The following is a 23,491-nucleotide window of genomic DNA, read 5'->3' on the forward strand; positions in this document are numbered from 1 at the left end:
TAACAACTTTTTCACTCTATACTCACTTCCCAGCCTTTTACAACTATGTCTTCCTTTGTTCTGTTCTTCCATTATTTACCACACAGTTGCCAATTATATCATTTCAATACTGGGCATGTTTTACTTGGGCTAAACATTGTTCATTTTCTTGAAACTTTATCATACAGTGCAATGTAATTCAAACCAAGATTTATTTCAGTGTTGAATTTGACACTTAAAAGATTGTTATTAAATTAGAAATAGAACAGATCTAGTATGCCAGTCATTGTGTTTTTCTAGTGAAGTTTTTGCTGTGAGCTGTATGTAATTCTACTTCACAATTTCAGTGAATCAGTCAATCCACAGCTATTAATTGTTGATCATCTATGATATACAAATCACATATGTATATCTATCCCTTATCTTTTTTCTGAACTCCAGATGGGTATGTTCTACTACTAAGGAGATAGTTCTATTTAGATATCAGGTATCTCAGAGTAAACATGGTCAAAAACAATCTCTTAATTTCTAACCTGTTCTTTGACTAGCTTATTCATCTTAATGAATGGTACCACCATATATACACAATTATATTCAATCCAAAAACATAGAAATCATTCTTTTTTTTCTTTTTCTTTTTTCTTTTTTTTTCTTTTTTTTCCTCTTCCCCAGAAATCATTCTTCAATCCTCAGTTTCCCTTACCCCAGATTTATTCCCCACCCTGCCCTAGCTGCAACATCAGTAAGTCCTGTTGACTCTCCTTCCAAACAATGTATGCGATCTGCCCGCAGTCCGTGATCCTACCACCCCAGTCCAAGCTGCCATCCTCTCTAGCCGGGCTTCTCCTCCTCCTCCCTTCTGTTCTCCCTGCTTCCACTCAAACTCCCGGGCCCATTCTTCTCTGTTTTACAGTCGCGTTTCCACAGGTATCCAGAGCGATCTTTTGAAAGCATACATTGGGCCATGTTACTTTCTTACTTTAAACTCTCCAAAGGCTTCCTACTTAAAAACCAGACTCCTTACCTTACCTTACCGAGCCGTACGTGATCTGGCCCTGGCCCTTCTCTCCACTCCAGCGTCATTTCACACCATTCACTACTCTTCCCCCTACATTCCAACTGCACTGGCCTTACTTCTCCTACTGTAACTCACCAAGTTGGTTCTTGTCCTAGAGACTTTGCAGTTAGTTCTCTCTGCCTCTTCTCCCATCAGACATACTCTCACGGGGTGTACGAACACAGGGAAGCCAGAGACCTTGTCATGCTTCCTGTTGTATCCCCAGCATCCAGAATAGTACCGGATATATTATATAGATATTCAGTGGGTGTTGAATGAATGGTATTTGAATGAACTTTACAAAATGGTATCTATGCTTCCATTAACAGCAGTATTGAAATGTTTGTTTGTTTGTTTTTGTATCCCATTAGTATTGTTTCGTTAATAGGATAACAGAGCTCTCTGTCTCTTGTTTATGCTATAGATATGAAGCCCCACAGATTGCCTTACGTTGTGGAATTATGCTGAGAGAATGTATTCGATATGAACCACTTGCCAAAATCATCCTCTTTTCTAATCAATTCAGAGATTTCTTTAAGTACGTGGAGTTGTCAACATTTGATATTGCTTCAGATGCCTTTGCTACTTTTAAGGTAATTTTTTTCTCCTGAATCAGCTAGATCATTTAGTTTCAGCATTTAGTTAAAGTCAGGTGGCCTCTGAAGGGGCATTTTAACTTTAAAAAGCAGAAAATTCTATTCTTTAGGCATGAGCATAGCCAACTGTGTATGACGTGGATAATAAAAAGCATTGGTATATAGAATACAATTTTTTAGGCCAGCTTGTCACATTGTGGAAAAAAACAACTTGTTGCAAGCTCATATGGAATGAATTCCAATATCTAAATGAAAAGAGGAAAATGTATTACTCTGTCTATAGCATGCTTTTATTTATGTTAAAAACAAAGGGTATAAGTTTCCCCTTACGGTGCATATGCTCTGAATACCTCTTCAAGGATAGCTGGGAAGCAGCAGCAGTGTTCACCTGCAGGGAAGGACCTGGACAGTGAAGGGAGATGGAGAATTACACCTTTAAATATAAAGACATCCCATTATGTTATCAGTGTAATTTTAAATTTCCACATGGTAAAATAAAATACTAATAAATTATGTTGGTTTTTTTTGTAATCATGTATATTTTATAAACTTGTTATCATATAGGAGTTAAATGTCATCTAACTTAATTTTTAAACTTAAAAAATTTTAATTATGGTATAATGCACATAACATCGTTCAGTGTACCATTCAATAGTGTTAAGTGTATTCATGTTGTCGTACAGCTGGTCTCTGTCAAACAGCTCTCCATTTCCCCTTCCCTCCGGCCCCTGGCATCCATCTGCTACCTTCTGTTTCTGTGAGTTTGACCATCAAAAAGATCTTCAGAGTGTATATTAGAAAATGGTGCAGCTAATTTGCAAACTAAAATACTAATACTTATACATCCAATGACTGGTGCCCCCTTCAAAGTTTCTATTTTAGAAAACCATGTACTTATTTTTATGATCCTCCATTGTTTAATATATTTTGAAACTGTTATCAATGTTTGTGACATGTTCATTTTTCAAAAATGGCAAATCTCTATCCTTTGAGGGCAGATAAAAGTTTTGGAAACATCAAAAAGCTATTTCATCCAGGTTAGTGGATAAAGGAGACAATCAAGTTAGCTAGAACTGTTTTAGGTTTTGGTAACAATTATAATGATAATAAAAGTAAATTTTAAAGTAACTAAAATAGAGTCTGATTTTCTTTGGTGTCTAACAAATTGTCTTTGAGGGACATTTTAGAAGAGCAATTCCAAAAATATTGTAAGCTGATGATATAACAGCATCATTGAAAAAAATAGATTTTCAAGTCAATTATACAAGATAAGATTCATTTAAATATGTATTCAGATTTGTTTCTTTAAAGCATTTTAGCAATCTACTTATTCTATTTACATAATTTCAAAATTACTTCTACTTTTTTCAGGATATAAATATAAATTTCACTTAATTATAATCCATATATGAGTTTTAAGTGCATATTATCATAAATACATATTTTAACAAATATCGATGTAATTCATGTACCCAATATTAATATATACTTCAATCTTATTACTGTACATAAATAACTTGATCTAGATGGTAAATAGTTCTTTTTAATGGCTCTCAAGAGGTCGAGAAAGGTAAAAGCAGTTGTTAGCTGTACTTAAAACCACATATTATCTATAGACTAGGAATTTACTCAACTTGTTCTGAGAAGGTTCCTTAAATCTATTAAGCCATGATTAGCTCATGAGGTGGCAGGAAGTGTGAGAGAGAGTCAGATCGGAAAGACTCAGGAAAGGGCAGAGATCAGAGTGGAGCAGGAAGAAGGCAGAACCTGAGAAAACCTGGTGCAGGGAAGGGATGTAGTGGGGTTCACATGGAGGTGGGGCCGGCGGGCTGGGCGGCAAGAGGGGCTTCCTGTGACTAAGAAAAGAGAACTCGGTGAAGGGACTTCAGCCTGAAGATAGCCTGGTTAAGGGGAAGGCAAGGCTGGGCAGCTAGCTGTCTGGGACACGATCTATAAAAGGAACCAAGATATCTCCGGAAATATAATGAAACGAGGAAAACTGAATTGACACAAACTGTCAGGGAGAATCCTATTTGAGGATCACAGTTTACTGTGCTACATTTGTTTCAACAGCAGAATGTGCATTTTGGGGACCACAGCTGAATTGCCATGAGCAAAAGAGCCTGCAGTGCCATTGTCTCTAAAGGTTTGAGCCAAGTCTGAAATAAAATGCCAACCAATCTAGAATCTGGATTTGAAGGGAGGATGGCACCAGCCCGCTCAAGCTTTCCACGTGTCTTCGCCCATCCTGCCTGCTCCCTAGATTTTCCCTGAGAAAATAGGGAGAGAGGGAGAGCCCATGCCTGGGAAGTCTAGGATAGATGGGAAGGGGGAAGGGAGGGAGGGGCATTAGAGGATATGAAGAAGACAGAGATGTAAAGAAAGGAAGAAGAAACCTAGTAAAGACAGCAAAGAGCGAGGAGAAGGAGAGAAAAAGGAAAAAAAGAAAGGGAGGAAGAGCTGGGGACAGACTAGGGAGTGCTGTGGAACCCCAGGGGCCTTTCTGTTTCATAGGCCACTCAGTCTTACCTGACAAAACAAAAGTTGTGCAGTGGCTACAGGTGAACCACCCCCCCCCCCCCGACCAAGAGTATATTTGGTGAAACATGCTTTAGTGCATCAGATGTGGAGAATGACATTTAACACAAAGGATGATTCCATTTCTTTCTAGCAAAATGTCTGTGCTTAAACAACTAAGGAAATGTTTTTTATTAATAGATGCTGTCGTCCCATTTTTTTCCCTTTTCTATTTGATGACTCTTTGCTGTCATGGAAACAAGTTAGTTCCTTTAAAAAAAAAAAAACATAAGTAAGACTTCACAAATAATTGTAAGCATAGAACAAACTTTAATGGAGGGAAAAGCAAATACAGATGAATGTGCGCTTTTGAAATTTTCCCAAGATTTTTCAACATTTAATAGAATGAACTGTACCTGATAATGTCTTGCTGTCATATATTTAACCCAATTTAATTTTCAGCACAATATTGATTCACAAAAATAAATTCTAATGTTTCGATTTGTATTTCAGCATATTTTCCATTGAACTTAAGTCCTTGAGAATCTAAATAACTGGAAAAGTTTTCTTGTATGTTAACAATATTGGAAATGTCAATTTTCTGTATTTTTTTAAATGCTATGGTTAGTTTAATGTAACAATGACCTTAAGTCACATATTTTTAAGTAGCTGGTTTCAAGGGGCTTTGTTCGTTTATTTGGTTTGGTTTTATATTGGTTTTGGCTTTTGTTTTTAACCTCTTAGATGAACCTTTTTTGTTTTAAGCTCCAAGATGACTGTTGCCCAGTTTAGTCATTAATATTTTAATGTTGTTAGTTTATGTCTTTGTCATGGTGTTGTCTACAAATTGTCCTTTCCCAAAAAAAGATTCCTTAAAACCACAATGTCTTTTATCCCCCCAAGAATCAATGTGATAGGAGTGGTTCGAATTCTCTTTCCCACCTGACTAGCTGGATGTCCTTGAGCAAGTTAGTTAACCTTTGATAGGCCCAATGATCAATCAAGTTGCGATGACAAGTAATATGAAATGAAATTGTTTTTTAACTTGAAAATTATATCGCTGCAAAATGCTTTAAATATTTTACTTTTTATTAAAATAGAAATATGTGGGTTTTACCATTTCTACTGCCTTTTCTCTGTGAGGTTATGTGCGTATCTTCTATATGCATTTAGGAAGTTTTAATTAAATATGTATTAAAGTATAAGAATTTATTTTGGAAAACTTTAAAATTCTTGTTATGTTTTTAATTAAATTCTGTGTGATACCTAGTCAGGGTATTTAGCCTCTAAGCACATAATAGGGATTAGGTAAAGCTTGTTTTCTTTCAACATTAAGGTGAATTAAGGATATGATTTAGGTCTGATTTGAAGACAGTCAAACGTTCCTTTATGCTGTTGTCCAGTTTTCTAAGAGTTATGTCTGTAATAAGATCAGGCTGCTTGTGTTCCACTTTCAAAGGGCACATTGTGCTACTTAATGACCACACAGCGCCTCACAGCCCATTATCCCCAGAGCAGCAGATGCCAAGATGGCCCTGTTAAAGGTCCTTCTTGTGCTTCCCAGCGTCCTAGGCACCTCTGTTTCAAAAACTGGTTAAGGAAAAAAACTAAAGGTTAAAATCCTCGAAAATCTGTTAACTTATAAGATACGGTTTTAGTGCATTCAGAATTCTTTTTTTTAAAAAAATGACTAATTGTTGACTCTTTTAAAAGATCATCATAAACTTTATTTGAATTATCATATGCACAATGTAGAGTTGTAGTTTAAAGAAATATACACTGTAAACTCATCTCTAAAATGCCATTCGTTTCAGTAAATTATTTCTATAATCTTAACAATGGTATGAATTTAAAACAAATTCGTTTTGAACATGAAACAAACATGTATTCTCATCTTAAACTAAGAATAGAAATAATCTTGTGGTGGAAACAAATTTACTTCTGAAACTTTTATATGTTTTAAATTAATAGACTTAGTAAATCTTAGAAGGAAAAGACATATTTATAAATTTTATTAGCTATAATAATTTTCTTTCACTTGGCTGTTCTCTAGGATTTGCTAACGAGACATAAAGTGTTGGTAGCGGACTTCTTAGAACAAAATTATGACACCGTAAGTAAAATTAATTTTAAGTCATTCTCTCTTCCTCTCCCTCCCTTCCTCTTAGATCTGTGAGCACTTACTCCTATTTATGATCCACAGTAAAAACCAACCATATCAATCAGACACCTAATTCGTCTATTACATGGAAGCCAGGTCATCAGGAAACTTTACAGAAAGTTAAGGATGGAAGGAGGTCAGGACTTTCTGGTTTTTAACGTCTCTTCCTGTTGTGCTCTGGAATTCCAAGAAACAACTAGCACCTGCTCCCTTTGATCTTGACTTAAAGAGCATTCATGTTGCCCTTAAGAGGCAATAAATAGCTCTTCCAAATAGAAGAGCACCCCACTCATATTAAAATAAATCACTTTACCTGGTCGATAATTAGTTTTATTTACTAGTAGAAATACCAAAGTATTTTTGTCTTCCAGCTCCCTTCTCTAATGGAGAATCCAGCTCAGCCTTTTGAGATTCAACTGTAATGTGACTCTTCTAGGAAGCTTTCCCTAAGCACAACCTTCCACACACACACACACACACACACACACACACACACACACACTCCCACCCCCAACACACACACACTTCCTCTGCCACCCCCACCCCTACCCCACCCTACCTCTCATTTTTGGTACTGTATTATCATGGTGTGTCTGTATCTTCCTGGCTGGTTCTTGAGCTTCCTGAGAGGCAAGAACCTTATCTGTTGAACTCAAGGATTCAGTCTGGTATAGACTTTGGAGTCTGCTTGCTTGGCTTTAAGACCCAGTCGGCCTCTTATTAATTGTGTGATCCTGGGCAAGTTAACGGTACCTACTGCAAAACAAAGACAATACCTACTTCATAGGGTTGTCGCAGGAATTTGACAAGATTTTAAGTTTTAGGATAGTACCAAGGTACGTGCTCTAATATCTAATTCAATGCCATATATTTGACTGTTTTCAGTAAGTATTGAATGAACAGATCCATCCAAGAGAAGCTATGCTTTTGCTAAATATATAAGCACAACATAATATATAAGCACAATTAAAGTAGAACATATAGCACAAACCTGCAAGCAAAACTTTACAGGATTTGTTCCAGTATTGGTTCAGATGCTTTAGACCAGTGCTCTTCAGTGGAAATATAAAATTCAATGCAAACCACTATATACTGTGTAATTAAAACATTCCTAGCTAGCCACACAAAAAGGTAAAAGGGAATAACTGACTCTGGGTAGATATGGAATACTGTAACCTATCAGTACCCTATATCTTCACACATCCAAATCCCAGAAATTAAGCTATGTCTTTTTTATTCATAAATTGTTTGCTGGTTTCTCTTTAAGATTAAGAATTAGCAATATAATCATAAAATCAGAGTGATTTTCATATTCTAAAATTATCAAGAAGATACTCATGAGATCAATAGGAGTACTTAGACTTAAGTATCGGACATGAAGGGAGAATAATTCTTATTGCCAGAGAGGCATCCAAAAGCTTCAAGACTAAAAGGAGATGGCATATTTTTGAATCTTGGAAATGAACCATTATTATAGTTTGGTTGTCCAGTAATGATAGATGCTAGACAGAATGTTAAAGACTCATTAGATGTTACATTTATACTGAGTGAAAATGAAAGAGGGCTAAGATGGTTTAGTATCTACTACTGATCTTCTCTAAAGAATAAGTGAGGTAAATGTGCTGTGCAATAATGCTTTGAAGTCAGGGATAATACACAACAGTGTATCTGAGAGACCATGAACTCATTCTCTTTGACCCCTTATTTATCTAAATTTTTTTTTTGTATCTATAATCGCTTCTTGTGTAATTTAGGAGTTTCACAGACACTGAACCAGATGCACTGAACTGAACACTAGTTCCGAAAACTCCTGTTCCCTTAAATATTTCATACCTTTTGAGTTTCATATTCTTTAACTCTAAAGTAATGAAACTGGTAGCTTGGGAAGGCAAATCTTACTTTATATATACATGTGTTTGCATTTTATAGTTACAATTAAAACTTACTACAAAATTTGTCTGATAAATTTAATGACCCACAAAATCCTCCTTATATTTCATGACATTTAGAATAAATAAGTCTTTCATATAAAAGAATATAGTTACTGTGACTTTAATGTGAGCTGCACGTTTCTGTTTTTACTTTTCACTTTCTTAATTTTTGATAATTATCATCAGTGTGCACAGCCTGCCCTCATCATGCACGTGCACATACCTTGCACTTGGCCCTCTGAGGACCAGGACTGTTTTCCACTCCCGTCAGCCTCAGAATGCTCTTTTAGGTCTCTGCAGAACTTGCTCCTTCCACTCTAGGGGTCTCCGAGTGTGTCCACGCATGGCGGGAGGTTGACCCTGAGCTTCCCCAGCCACTGGCACTGAGTTAAACTGAAGGGCGTAAGTAATGATTGCTGACACATTAAGAAACAGGAGCCCAAGCACCAGTGGCCCCGAGCTTCTGGGGAGAGCAGAAGTGCTCCAGAGAGTCCAGCTGAGATTAGCATGGCCATTATGCAACAGAAGTAGCCCTATTGCTCTACCTGTTCACGCTATGGATTTGACAGTTTGATTCTTTATGAGTTGCCAGGTAAAACCCTAAATGTATTTAATCTTTTCTCAAAATATTTATAGGCTAATTGCTGCCAGCAAGTCTACTTAAACAGATTTCTTTAGAGCAGCATAAAATGAATTGTCTTTGTTCAAAATGATTTATCGTGAGTACTCAATTACTCCATTTTTCTACTCTATTTCTAATTTTCTGAACTAAAATAAAATAGAGAAGTATGTCCCTTGTATCACTTGATTTCCCTGTCTCTCAGCGTCTTTATGTGAAAATGAAAATGGCAAAAGAGAGGCCCCTCTATGGACACTGGTGACAGCTAGGGTTAAGCATATAGCAGTGGAAGGCACAGTGGCTGGGCCACACGGGGCTCAAAGGTCAGGGACTTAACTTCTGACCAGGAGGGCAAGCAAGCCTAATGCAGAGAAATACTGCTGGTTTACACTCTAATATTTATTCTCTTCTCATTAGATTTTTGAAGACTATGAGAAATTGCTTCAGTCTGAGAATTATGTGACTAAGAGACAATCTTTAAAGGTAATGTCAAGTTTCTATAAGTTAGAGTCTCCATAAGTTGACATGTTGTTGTTAGTAAATAGTCTGTGAGTAAACAAGTAAAAATAGAAAAATTTAAATATCCTTCTTTTATAGCTTGAAAAATGTTACAAAAAATTCGTAACATTAAAATTTGTAACATAGTCATTATGTTAATGACTATACTTTGTAGCAAAACAGTGTAAGTGTCCTGCGTCAAATGCTTTTTAGAAATAACGATAGAAATAATTATAAGTACATGATAAGTACAGAGTGTGCGTGTGTGTGTGTGTGTGTGTGTGTGTGTGTGTGTGTAGGGGGGGCATTTGCAATTTGAGGTTATCTCCCCTATGAAACGCCGGTGGAAATGCCATGCCGCTCTCAGACAGGTTGCAGCACAGAAAGGCGGCATCTGTGAGTAGCTTTCTCACCCTCAGTGAAAAGGTGCCTGGAAGCAGCCGTTTGGCCAAGAAGCGGTGGGACCAGCTCCTGAGGGAGTGGGACTTTGGCTAGAGCTGCATTTTTGCTCTTCATCTCCTACTCAGATAGAGTAGGAGATTCTCAAAAGAATGTTTGGCACATAATAATTGGCTGCTTTTTGTCAAGCAATTTGTATGATGCTTGAGCTTACTAAATATTCATTTTATTTTTATACATTGGAATGAGGATATTCATAGAGCAATGCATTTGTTTTTAAATATTGGATACAGTTTTAAGCTGAAGCAATCAATTAAATCTATTTGTACCACATTTTTGTAAATTCCCTATGATTTTGCGTTGGCCATGCATGACCCGCTTTCCCCTGAATTGTGCCCTTACTGCACCAGCTTTACACACTGATGAAGGGGTCAATGTACTATTTTCAGCCAGTCATTCAGCACTTTTTCTTGAGTTTCCCTTTGTGCAGAAACCTGTGCAAGGTGATCCATGTAGAAAAAAATACCACAGGTATGCTGTTTTCCTTGCTGGAGCTTGGAGTGATGGGGCTGAGCTCCAGGCAGAGGGACTGCTATCAGTGCTGTGTTCTTCCATGTCCAGAAAGCTCGTTAAAAGCAGTCAAAGATAAGGATGAGTCCTATTGGCACAGCCATGTAACTAAAGGATTCTTATTTGCGAAGGGCTCTACAAGGACAGCCAAAACAGGGAGCTGGTCCGTATTACGAGAGATCGTTGCCCTGAGACAGAAGTAGAAATTGAAACAGTAAACAGAGGTGACAATGGTCTGAAGGGCCAGAAAGAGTATAGGAAATTGCTTGTAAATTTTCCAAATCCTTCCTCTTTTCAGTGGGAAGTCTGTCAGGTATTGGACCAAAGCAGGGACGTTGGTATGAACCAAAGTGACAACTAAACTGAGATCAGAAAAGCTGAGGGTCACGGACTTTAGAATTTATTCCTGTACCATTTTCAGCACTGACAAGAACTAATGACAGAAATTTTTCTGTGATTGACTATCTCTAGCTGGGTGAGGCCTCACACAAAATTACAAAGCTGACAGCTTTTTATTCAAACAATTGCCTTCGGCCTCCTTCCTGCTTTTTCTTTCCTATTACACTGTCATCCCCTCCCACCCAGTGCCCATTGCCTCACCCCCTTCTCGAGGTGCCCTCAGACCCTCCTGTCCTATTCCCTCATTAACACTTGTGAAGTGGTTAGAGCAGAGCCTACCTAGCTCACGGTAAAAAAAAAAAAAAAAAAAGACACGTTTGTTAAATAAAATAAAAGGAAATTTTACAAATAAATATTCCTGATCTATATCCCCAGAGTTCAATCTCTGGAAGGTTTTGATCAACTGTAAATAAATAATTGGGACTAGGGTATGAATTACATTTATTCCTACCAGGATTCTTTTCATTTGCATATAAAAATAGAAGCCCGTTAACAGAGTGGATGGGTGATGGGTACAGTATGTCATGTGGATTCGGGGGTGGGGAGGGTGGGGGTAGTAGCTAAGGGGAGCGAGAAGGACTCATTCCTCACTGCCGTTCCTGCCACTACCCAGACTGCCTCTTCACGTGGTTCTTCAAGTAGAGCCCTCTGAGCTCTCTGGTAACACCAGCAAGAAGCGACCGAGTGTGTACCTAGTATCTAGTATCGTAACCCTCCTCTAAACTCTCCCTTTTCAAACTGATTATGTTTTCTACTTATTTTAAGACGCCTCAGGCCACTCATAAGGCCTGTTTCTTATTCTTTTTTAATCTGCCCAGACATACTATGTTAGTTGTTACTCCCGCCTAAAACCCTTTACAGCTGAGTGAGTATCTCACACATATTTGATTCACTGTATGGTAAAGCCAAGCACTGGTTGGACAGTGAAAACAAAAAGTAATAAAAGGCAGATAAAATATATCTGAGAATGCAGAAATTGTTAAAACAGTCACTGAAGAGTTGGCTATTTTTTTTTTTTAGTGCTGTGTAACAGAAACAGTACTAAAATGGTCTTGTATCGCTATTGAAGGAAAGAACTCATTAAATGTTGTTTATTCTTTTCTTCAATAGAAGAAAACATTGCAGCGCTCCGCCAGCGCGCTGTTGGTTGTCCCTTCTGGAAATTGGATCTGTGGCAGCAGTATGCGCGTTCTATTTTAAACACAACCGTGTTTATAACTCTGGGTTCTGTAATATTTTATTCATAGATGTTTCATAATTTTAAGAAACAAGGGAGGTTAAATTATTACAACAGTGTATTTGCCTTCGTGAAAGGGCAGTGTATGCAAACCAGCCCCCTAACGCCAAAGGAGCAGTCCCCAGAGAGGCCGAGGCAGACAGGCGGGCAGCGGAGACGAACTCCCCGCCCCCAGTCTCTGCATTTTATAGCTAAAAGCAATGAGAATGTGTGGGTGATCAAAGGCATCAGGTGCCCGCAGGCTCTGGTGCCGGGGCGTGCTAAGAAAAACATCCAGGGCGCTTCTCCCCAAAGGGAGAGTTAATGTGAGACCTGCTACCCAAGAGCTCGGTGGGAGTGGGGGTGGGGGGCGTAGAGGGACTGCATTTGCCCTAGCTGGAAGGCGGGGGCATCCTGTTCCTCATACGAGGCTGCTTGATGATTCCAGAGTAGTTGCTGCATGCTGCCTTTTGTTAATCATATTATAAATTTTAATGAACTATTTTGGGCTTAGATTCCTGGTGTCAATAAAAAAATAATTAACAGAGGAATTTCTTTCCCTCATGTGACAAAGCTTAGGAATTTATTCCTTATCTTTTTCAGAGGCCTGACATTTAATTACTAGCAAGAAAGATTATAATTCAAAAGAAGCTTGATGGAATTTTTAGGTTTCTTTTGGCTCTGGTCAATTTCATTACAACCCCAAGTTTTTGTTTGTTTGTTTTTAACTTATTTCTACTTGCTATGCATGGTTTTACTGTGTAGTAGGAAGCCTATAAATAAAATTTAAAGAAGTAAAAGTATGATTTTTTCCATTTGCTTAGTATAGTATTGCTTTAGAATGCTTTGTATTATAATGAAAATGCAGCATTTTGTCATTGTCAGTATTAATTAAAATAGATTCACAGTTAATGGCTAAAAGCTTCAGCGTTTGGTGGCCAAGTGATTTAACACAATTGTTTCAGAAAAGTCAAGAAAATATATTAGCAAAGGATAGATTGGGTAGAATTTATATGTAGACATCCCCAAGTAATAAAACTTGAAATGACTTAATCTGAATTTAGCTCTATGTCACATCAGCAAATGTTTATTGAATGTGTATGTGCAGATTTTAAAGGTAAATTTTTTAAATGAAATTTATTTTGCTGAAAGGAATTTCAATATGTGTATGTGTGTCTAATATACATGTATTTGTAATATATGATATATTTGATTTTATGTATATTTATATGTATCTTTAGATATATATCTATACAAGTAGATATAGAGATAACTGTATAAAAGCTATATATACATACGTATATATTAAGTAGGTATATTTTATATACATAAATTTTTACATAATGAGGTGCATGTATGTGTGTGTGTGTGTGTGTGTGTGTGTGTGTGTGTGTATTTAGAAGCCTCTTGTCAGCTTTTCAATCCAGAAGTGGGTTTTTGTTTGTTTGTTTGGGGTTTTTGTTTGAGAGAGAGTCTGGGAGCCATCCCACTGAAATGTAAACATCTAGGAAGATAGCACACCAACCTCCCTGTCACCAGAGTTTAACCTCCATGCTTCTCTCTGAACTGTAACCATTTGCTTGTTAGAGAGATAAGAAAAGTTTTATTATCCTCTTTATTAGTTGGATAAAAAGCTACCTTATCTCAATGGCCAGGTGAATTCAGGGTGAACTGTGGAAGGGTACACAGCAATTGGTCCTCTTACAGGAGACGGGCTACCTTTAATCTTGAGGATACCTGTATCTACAGGATTGTAGCTCCTTGGCTGTACAAATGAGGTGGAATTGTATCCATCTTTGCAATGCCTTTTTCGTATATTACCTACAGTCTTGTACTTTGGATATGATTATTCGGTAATAATACTGCTTTCATTCTACATTTTGTGGATTGAATTCTGTGTTGGTAGGACTTTATTTCCTCCACAGTACCCACACAAATCACACAGTTAGTCTGTAAAGGGCACAAACACAAACAAGATTTGATACACGCCCTATGGAGGTTACATTCTAAAGAGGCTCACAACTAACTGTACTGCAAGGCAGTGTGGGTACAGCTGCGGAGAAAACAAAAAGCACAGAGGCGACAGGTGACAGCGGAGATTCAGCCGAGGAGAAAAGTCTAACTCAGAAAAAGGTGGAACCCTGGTTACAATGGGCTGGAGGGAATGGAGAGAATTGGTCAGTGGCTACAAATTGTCACCTCTAAGATGGATAAGGGTTGGGGATCTAATGTGCAGACTGGTGACTCTAGGTAGTGATACTGTATTGTGTGCTTGAAAGTGGCTGAGAGTAGATCTTAAGCTTTCTCACCACACACCAAAAAAAAAGAGGGGTAGCTGTGAGGTGGTGGATGTGTTATATGATTGTGGTAAATATTTCACAGTGTATATGTATATCAAATCATCATGGTGTATGTTTAAAGTATATACAGTTTTGTCAATTATGTTTAAATACAACTGGGGACAGGGATGGAACTGGAGCAAGGGAATAAAGCCACAGAGCCAGGAGAATGAGCAAGACTGAGCGAGCCAGCGAGGAAAGGAAGACCGCTGAGGACTTGGAATGCCAAGCAGAGGAACCTAGACATGTGTTTGTTTATTCATTCGCTTTTTAAGTGGCATTAGGACTAGGACTAGGGCTGACCTTCAGGAAGATTCATTTGGCATAATGTGCAGAATGGCTTGGATTGGGTGAAGAATGCGAGAGAGAGCGTTGGCAGCTGTTGCAGTCGCCCAGGGGAGAGGCAGCGAGGGTTTGAATGAGGGTAGCGGGGCGAAAGAGGTTTGAGACCTTTACCAACAAAAAGCTGGCAGATCTCAGATGTAGATTTGATGTGAGAAGCAAGGGAAAGAAAGGAGCTGAGGAAGATTCCAGCTCCTTCCCGGGAGCTGGCACATCCTGATGTCATTAGCCAGGAGGAAAAAGGGAACTAACTAGTTTAGAGACCTTGAGTGTGATGATGGGCCTCCAGAGTGTTCTGCTGGGGCTGCTTGGTGGGCAGTGAGAAATATGGGTGTGGAGTTAAGGAAAGAAACTGGAACTAGAAATGTAGATTTGAGAGACGTCTTTCCAGACGTTATATCTGAATCCACGGGCCTAGATGAGACTGCGGGAGATAGAAGATAAGTGATTCGAGCTCCCAGCTTGGGAAATTTCTGTGTGTGTGGTGCCGGAGGAAGGGGAGTCAGGAACAGAGGCAGCAAAGGAGCAGGGCTGCAGGAGGTCAAAAACCAGAACAGTGTCGTGGCCTTGAAACCAAGAGCAAAGGAAGTTTCCAGAAGAGTGTTCTGTTAGCTTGGGATGCTGCAGAGAGTTTAAGGAAGATGAAGATCAACAGTTTACACAATTGCTGTTCCATACGCACGAGATGAAGTGGCGACCAGCTAACATTCAACAGTGGTCACCATTTTTAACGTTATTTTTGTGCACTAACATAACTTTAACATGTGTACTTCTTGTTTGTTAAATAGACAAAAGATGCATCATAGGCAAGGTTGTTGTTTCCTGGCAGCCAGACAGCCACACACACACACAACACACATACACACCCACGCCTGTGGGATTCCTTTGCTAGACTCTTTTGTGATGGACAGCTAGCCCTCAGTTTCATACGCTTTCTCCTCCCATCTAGAACTTTTATAACCATCTATGCAATGTCTTACTATCTGGGGGCATCCAGAAAAATTCCGGTAAGTGGGATAATTGGAAAATAACTATATCACATCTAGAATTGTGTTAAGGGCACATGTCCACTACCTGGTTGCTGACGCTTTAGGAATCGCTACCCCTGCAGTGAGAGTAAAAGCTTATAAGGCGGAGCAGTCGTACAGTCCTCTGTGCTGCCACGGGGCCTTCAGCTCTTCTCACTTTGGGTATTTTTATTTTGTGTTGAAATGTCTTAGTCTGTCCTGGCTGTTATAACAATAATACCATAGACTGAGGGGCTTAAACAAATATTTATTTCTTGTAGTTCTGGAGACTGAGAAATCCAAGGCCAGGGTGTCAGCTATGAGCTCTGGGGTCTCTTTACAAGAGCATCAATCCCAGTCATGGGCCCCCGCCCTGTATCCTAACCTCCCAAAGGCCCACCTCCTAATACCATCGTATCGGGGGCTAGGATTTCAACATACAGATTTTTGGGGGACACAAACATTCAGTTCATAACATGGAGTAATCCTGCATTTTGGAAACTATGTGTCATCAGAAAATGTTTTGCTTTTTTATAAAAACTTGCTGTGCATGTTAAACTTCATATGGATTCAGGGTCGATGTTTTTTTTTCTGGCCATATATCAAGTTTTGTGATAAACGTTAGGTAAAAGGTAAGAGTAACTTAATATAACCTGTTTATTTCCAGTAAGCTACCAGAATACATTTATTTAGGTAAGAGAGATGTAACTGTAGAGTCAATTTTGTTATTTTTATCCTACCTCACTCCCTAAAGAGTAATGCATTACTGGAAAGCAAGATAATTAAAATAAGCAATGAAAATAATAAATTTATTTCTGGCTAGCTCTTGATGAGAGAGAGCTTTTTAAAGCTGCAGCAATGATCGGCTTTAAAAAGATTCAGAAATGCATTAAGCATGGACTTTAGCAAAACTGTGTGAAAAGCTTAAAATAACTTGATAATATCTACTGCTTTCATGCCTGTGCTTTAAGATACACTAAAGGACTCAATTTTTTTCATGTCAACATTCTTTTTTTTTTTTTTTCTTTTTTTAAATTTTCTCATGTCAGCATTCTTAACTCACATTTATATTTTGTTTTTCAGGGAGAAGTAAGATATATTTTGAATAAGATGGCTCTCAAACAGATTATAGCTTTGATTTTGTGTGTGTGTGTGTGTGTTTCTATAGCTGCTAGGTGAACTGATCCTGGACCGACACAACTTTGCCATTATGACAAAGTACATCAGCAAGCCAGAGAACCTCAAACTGATGATGAACCTGCTTCGAGATAAAAGTCCCAACATTCAGTTTGAAGCCTTTCATGTCTTTAAGGTAAAGTGTATTCTGCAGAAATAATGTGAGCATTTGTTTTCCAATTCCAAATGGCAAACTCCCTACTTTTTACTCTCCTTTATATTTGAGAAAAAAGTTAAATAGGCAGTCTTTTGGTTTTGCATGACTAAGATGAAATTTTAGAGTTATTTTAATGAATGCTGACTAATCCATATCTAAATATTTTTTTCCACTGAGAAAATAGGTGGATACTGTTTCCCAAAAGTAATGAAAATAATCAGTGATTGAGTTAGAACCCAAACCCCAAGCATCAGAATTTGAATACTTTGCTTTCTGCCTTACGTGTTTTTTTGAATGTTAAATGAAGCAGTGAAGAAACGCTTAGATGCTGCTCACTTTTATTACTTATTCAGAAATATTTTTGTGAATGCATTTTGCTGGGGAATAATACTAGCCCCTATAATACCTGCTTTTTCTTTCTGATATTTTTTCTTTGATGTAAGAGTAACAAAATCACCTCCTAGAAACTTTAGGCAATAGATTTTTTTTTTTAGTAGGGTAGGTAGGAGAGAGCTAATCTGTAATCTCATACTCCTAACTTAACTATTGTGAGGTTTTAGTACATTTTATTTTCCTGTGCACATGTTTGAAGGTTTTTTTCCTACAACTGTGTTCACATAGTATACAAAATTGATATCCTGATTTTACCACTTAATGCTATACCATAATTGAACACTAATTCATTGTTGCTTTGTGTCATTTTTAGAACCATCATAATTTTATTGGCATCATAGTTTATCATTGGGCATATGTACTCTAGTTTACTTAAATATTCTTGTCATTAATATTTAGGTTATTTCCATTCTTTTCCTACTCTGAGTAATATTATAATGGACCATTTAATGTATCCAGCTATTTTTTTTTTTTTTTTTACATATTTAGGATTATTTTGGGGGAATAGATATCTAGAGTAGAATTAAGGGTTGAGAGGGTTCCAGGCTTTTCGTTTTTGTAATGTATATTCAGTAATTTAATTAATAAGACTATAAATGGAGACATGACATTTTATAAGATAACGTAACTATCGCTTTGAAAGGTAAAAAATTTTAGTCTATCTTTCAGCCACAAGATCTTTATTTTCCAAAAGCAAAAGCATTTCAAATACCAAATTAATTTATAAATTCAATTTCATTACATTCAGAATTCCAGCAGGACTTTTCCTGGATCTTGACAAGCTAGTTCTAAGATTTGTATGGCAAAGCAATGACCTTGAATTATCTATGGCAATTTTGAAGACGAACAGGTAGGGGAAGCCTCCCTACTAAATATTAGAACTTATTATGGATTTGTAATAAATAAAAGCCATATTGTATTGGCACTGAGATAGATAAACAGAACAAGAAAATAGAGTAGATGGCCCAGAAATAAACCTCCGCAAATGTGAAACTTGGTATTTGATAGTGGAGAGATTATAAATCAGTGAAGAAAGGGTTAACTGTTCAATAAATAGTTCTAAAGTAAAAGATTATCCATACAGAAAACCCTATCCTCCACTGTTCTCAGAAGTAAATTCTAGATAAAGATCTATACTTGAAAAACAAAATTTTTTAACTTTTAGAAGAGAAAATAGGAGATTGTCTTTATGATGTTGGAATAGGAAGAATTTCTTTAAAAATAAAAATCATAAAACATAAAAATATTTATAAATTTGACCACATTAAAATTTAAAACTTCTGCTCAAAAAAGACATTATAAGCAAAGGGTAAAGACAGTATAAAATGTGACACATATAACTTACAAATCATTAAGAAAAAGGCAAATAATTCAATAGAAAAAATTAGCAGAGGATACAAGTTAGTAATTTACAGATGAGAAACCTGACTGACCAATAAGTAGGTAAAGATACTAATCATACTAGTAACCATGGAAATATCACTAAAATATCAATGACATATCACCTCACGTTCTTCATGTTGGCAAAAATGTGTAAGTCTGACAATATCAAATTTTGGTAAGGTTGGAGGGCTATGGGAACTCTCATACACTGTAAATTGGTACAACCACTTTGGAGAGCAGTTTAACAAAATAGAGAATTGAAAGCATACCTTCAACCCTGCAGTCTCATTCTAGTAATTTCTTGCACATGTGCATAAGGAATCATGTACAAAAATACATATTGCAACATTATTTATAATGGTGTACAATGAGAGAAGAACATAAATGGGCATCATAAGAAAACTGGGGGAATAAAAATTGTGATATAGTCATACCATTGCATATATTAATGGAGTCAAATTAATAGAGTTATATGAATCAGTGTGGCTAATCTCAGAAACATGGAGTGGGATAAACGAACATTAAAAGGATGTTATTTATTTGAAGTTTGAAAACCTGCAAAAACAGCACTATATGTGGATTTATATATGCAGTTTAGTCTAAAAGCCTGCATAGAAATAATAAATAACAAATTCGGGATAGCAGTCACCTCAGGGGAGATGTAGGGAAGAGAATAGTATTCTAAAGAAGTGTTCAATAGCCTCTAATTACATCTGTAATATTTTAAAAAATCGAGGCAAATATGGCAAAAATGTTAAATTTTGATAAAGCCGATGCTGGGAACATGAAGTCTGATATGTTATTCTTGTACTCTTCTCTGTGTTAGAATTACTTCACAAAAAAAAAGAAAAGCACCAATTGGATGAAACAAAAATAGACTTCTCTAGGACTAGAAAACGCCTATACAGTATAAAACGATAGATCCCCTTTTGACTGATGAAATTATAGAGGGCTGTGTGTCATGTCATTCAGCTCTCATGGAATTTAAATATTTATTTTATCCTAGATGAGAATAAGCTTTTTATGATTTTGTTTAAAGTGAAATATTATAGAAGGATTCAGTGGGTGGAAAATAGAAATAACCTGCTTCTGTCCTCTGAGAAGATCAAAATTTGGATCATCTAATCATCGGACAGAGTAGGTACATTTAAAAATAGCTGACCACTTGTTTACTTGTATGCACTGGTCCCCAACTATGTTTCTTCCACCGAAGTATGAACTGAATTGTTTACTTGCCAAAAATAATATTTTGTTATTTAGAAAAAGTAACAGCCAAATACTAGGGATTTTTTGTTTGTTTGTTTGTTTTTTACAGTTCTTTATTAATAGTTCCCCCCACCCCCAAAGCACCTTCTATAAGGTGCAGAAAATGTGGAACACGTCACTGAAAATGTCTTTGCCACCAGGTCGTTAGTGTCTCATTCTCCTTAGCTTGCTGATGAGGTCAAGGACTGGAATGAGATTCCATTTCACGTGCTTTCTGCTATTGATGAGCAGGGTGCAGTGGTGGGAAAGAACTGGATGGAAATCAGGGGACCTGGGCCCTTGTTCTGGCTCAGTTGCCAGCAGTGACTTTGGGCAAATCTGTCTGGATCTATTTCCTCACTTGCAAAATGAGTAATGTTAAAGTCTAAGGTCTAGTTCTAAGATACTAGGTTCAGGGGACTTTTGTCTCTGTCATCCTGGCTCTCCCAGAGATGTGCCAGGTGAATGTAGGAATCAGCTATGGCCTGATCTCCCTTTCCCTTCCCTGTTAACCTCCTAATGGCAGAGGACAGGTTGCCACTTCCACCAAACCATGTAGGGGGTGGGGCTGTCTGCGCCTTTGGCTCACCTCCTCAGAGCTGCTGGAACTTGGGGACATCCAATGCCAGAATCAGCCCTAAGTGTATTACTCTGTCATTCAGAGCCTAGCAGTTGGCCACAGTAGCCATTGTCATGAAAAGAAGAAGCTCCATCCTGCCTTATTCCAAAAATCAAAGGCCAGCTTGACAATTCACCTAAAATAAAAATTAAAAAAAAAAAAATAAAAGGATACAGAACCAGAAACATCCTAGTTGAGAATAATTTCCAGTGATCTTATTGAGAAGAATGTAGAATTACACATTAATTTGGTGAATGCCTAAGCGTAAGTTGCCCCCTTCCTTATGGACCCATTTTTTAGCAAGCTAGCTACTTCAGTCACAGTGCACCAAATCTGAGTCTACTAATGGATAAGCAATTGAGACCAAGTAAATTTAGGAATCAGCTCTGAGCTTATTTAATAAGAATTTTTCTAAAAATTTTTAATAATACAGTGAAAAGTATTTATATCAACCTCATGTTTTAATAACTACTTTTAAATAGTGTCAGAATAATCTAAACATTGTATCATTCATATTTGTGTGCATTTGGAATGATGAACCTTTAGAATATAAAGGTCTTATTTTACACTTGCACGAAATGGAATTTTGCTTTGAGTAACTTCCATGTTGCTGTAACAGGAGCCCCACTTTCAAATCCATGTACAAAGCAGTCCAGGTGTTCGGCATGCCTCACAGACCATCAGGTTAGCAAAGGTGGAGACTGGCCTTCCAATACTGGGCCTAGTACAAACCCTCTTGGCAAAATGGAACATGAACGAAATGACTGAGTATGTGTGTAAGATATACATTTTTTATCTTTCATAAAAAAACAGTCAAGCTTAAAACAGAGAGCAAAATATTCTTAGTTTCCCTTTCTCCATAAGTCATGTTTCTGAGACATGTTATGTAAGGTAAGGGATGCAGACAATAAAACTGCATTCTAAAAAGAAAAGCCAGGTTGTTTTATTTTTGTGATTTGTTTGGGTGGTTTGAAAAAAGTATTTTAAAAATGGGTGCAGCAGAGAGAGAAACAAGAAACTCTCTACACTAGACGTAATAGTCAAAAGATTTGGTTCTGCACAACTTGGCCTGGAAGCGCATTCCTGAGGGCGTGGCGTGTCCCAGGCCTTGACCTTCAGTGCCTGGCGCCCCACAGAGGTCGTGCCGCATCGCTTTAGCTGCCTCGAAGCAGCAACTGCCTTTCGAAGCATCAAGCATTCAGGAGCCATGAAAAATAAAAATAAGGAAAATTTTAATCTTGAAAATAAATTTAACATTTGTTAGGTTTGTTGTACAGTATGGATTCAATGGAGTTGATCCAATGATGCCTGACCGCAAATTCCACTACATTTTACATTTATTTTGGATTGAAACAGAGAAGCTTAGTTTGTCCAATGTGTTTAATCTTTTTTTTTTTTTTTTTTTTTCAGAAAGACTGTTAGGAGTTATTTATGTAGTTACCACAAAATGCCAGATGATTTCTAGCTAAAACTTCACAGCAACTTCCTTGTAAACAAACGGGAACAGGAGCCATGCATCTGGCTCCCGGATGTGATTTCCTGACACACAGCAGGCATTCTGTGTAATGAGCCTGGGCACTTTTTTTTAAATAAGTGACAGTTTTAGTTTATTGTAGTAAAATGAATAACCCAAAATTTACCATTTTAAAGTGTACAATTCAGTGACATTTAGTATATTTACAGAGTTATACAACTATCGCCACTATCTAGTTAGAACATTTTCATCACCCCACAGGAAACCCTGAATGCCTTAAACAGTTATTCATCATTTTCCCTTACCTTCAGCCCCTGGCAACAACTAATCTGTCTTCAGTCTGTGGACTGGCCTGTTCTAGATATTTTATATAAATGGAATTATACAAAATATATGGCCTTGTGTGCGTGGTTTCTTTCATTAGCATAATGTTTTCAAAGTTCTATGTCGTGCATCAGTACTTCAACCTTTTTTTATGGCCAAATACTATTCCATTGTGTGTCTATATCATAATTTGTTTACCCATTCATCAGTTGATAGATTTTTGGTTATTGAGAATAGTGCTGCTATGAACATTCATGTACAAGTTCTTGTTGGAACAAATGTCTTCAGTTCATTTGGTGTGTACCTGGGAATGGAGTTGCTCAGTCTTATGGTAATTTAGTAACTTACCGAGATACTGCCAAACAGTATCTTTCCCTGCCTCCCGCCAACATTCCCACCAATAATGTTCAGGGTTCCAATTTCTCCCTTTCCTCACCAACACTTGTTATTATCATTATTTAAAATTGTAGCTGGCCTAGTGGATGTGAAGTGATATCTCATGGTTTTGATATGCATTTCACTAATGACTAATGATGTTGAGCATTTTTTCATGTGCTTATTGGCCATTTGTGTATCTTTCTTCCGTGAGATGTCTACTTAAATTCTTTGCGCCTTTTTATTTCATTTTTTAAATAATTTTTTTATTTTTCAAACACAGTTGGCATACAATTGGCAAATTGATATTATATTAGTTCCAGGTGTACAACATAGTGATTAGACATTTATATAACTTATGATTGCTCCATTAAATCTAGCACCCATCTGACACCATACATAGTTATTATATTATTGACTATATTCCTTATGCTATACTTTACATCTACATGACTATTTTGTAACTACCAATTTGTACTTCTTAATCCCTTCCCTGTTTTCACCGACCCCTGAAACCCCCTCCCATCTGGCAACCATCAAAATGTTCTCTGTATCTATGAGTTTGTTTCTGTTTTGAGTCTTTGTTTATTTTGTTCTTTAGATTCCACATGTAAGTGAAATAATGTGACATTTGTCTTTCTATGTGTGACTTACTCCACTCAGCACAATACCCTCTAGGTCCATCCAAATTGTTGCAGATGGCAAGATTTCATTA

The 23,491-nt window shown here is 37.2% G+C and overlaps 1 protein-coding gene across 6 annotated transcripts in view; it reads left to right on the forward strand.

Annotated features, from left to right (window-relative positions):
• CAB39L (calcium binding protein 39 like) overlaps positions 1-23,491 on the forward strand; it is a 129,724-nt gene that overhangs the window by 99,742 nt on the left and 6,491 nt on the right. For all 6 annotated transcript variants that reach the window (XM_036228567.1, XM_016143127.2, XM_016143128.2 and 3 more), the window contains 4 exons: positions 1,461-1,629; positions 6,203-6,262; positions 9,278-9,343; positions 16,799-16,942. In XM_036228567.1, coding sequence (XP_036084460.1) covers positions 1,461-1,629; positions 6,203-6,262; positions 9,278-9,343; positions 16,799-16,942 — 439 coding nt within the window. The remainder of the gene's footprint in view (positions 1-1,460; positions 1,630-6,202; positions 6,263-9,277; positions 9,344-16,798; positions 16,943-23,491) is intronic.

The sequence above is a fragment of the Rousettus aegyptiacus genome, unplaced genomic scaffold, assembly GCF_014176215.1.
Source record: "Rousettus aegyptiacus isolate mRouAeg1 unplaced genomic scaffold, mRouAeg1.p scaffold_m13_p_11, whole genome shotgun sequence".
Taxonomy (NCBI): domain Eukaryota; kingdom Metazoa; phylum Chordata; class Mammalia; order Chiroptera; family Pteropodidae; genus Rousettus; species Rousettus aegyptiacus.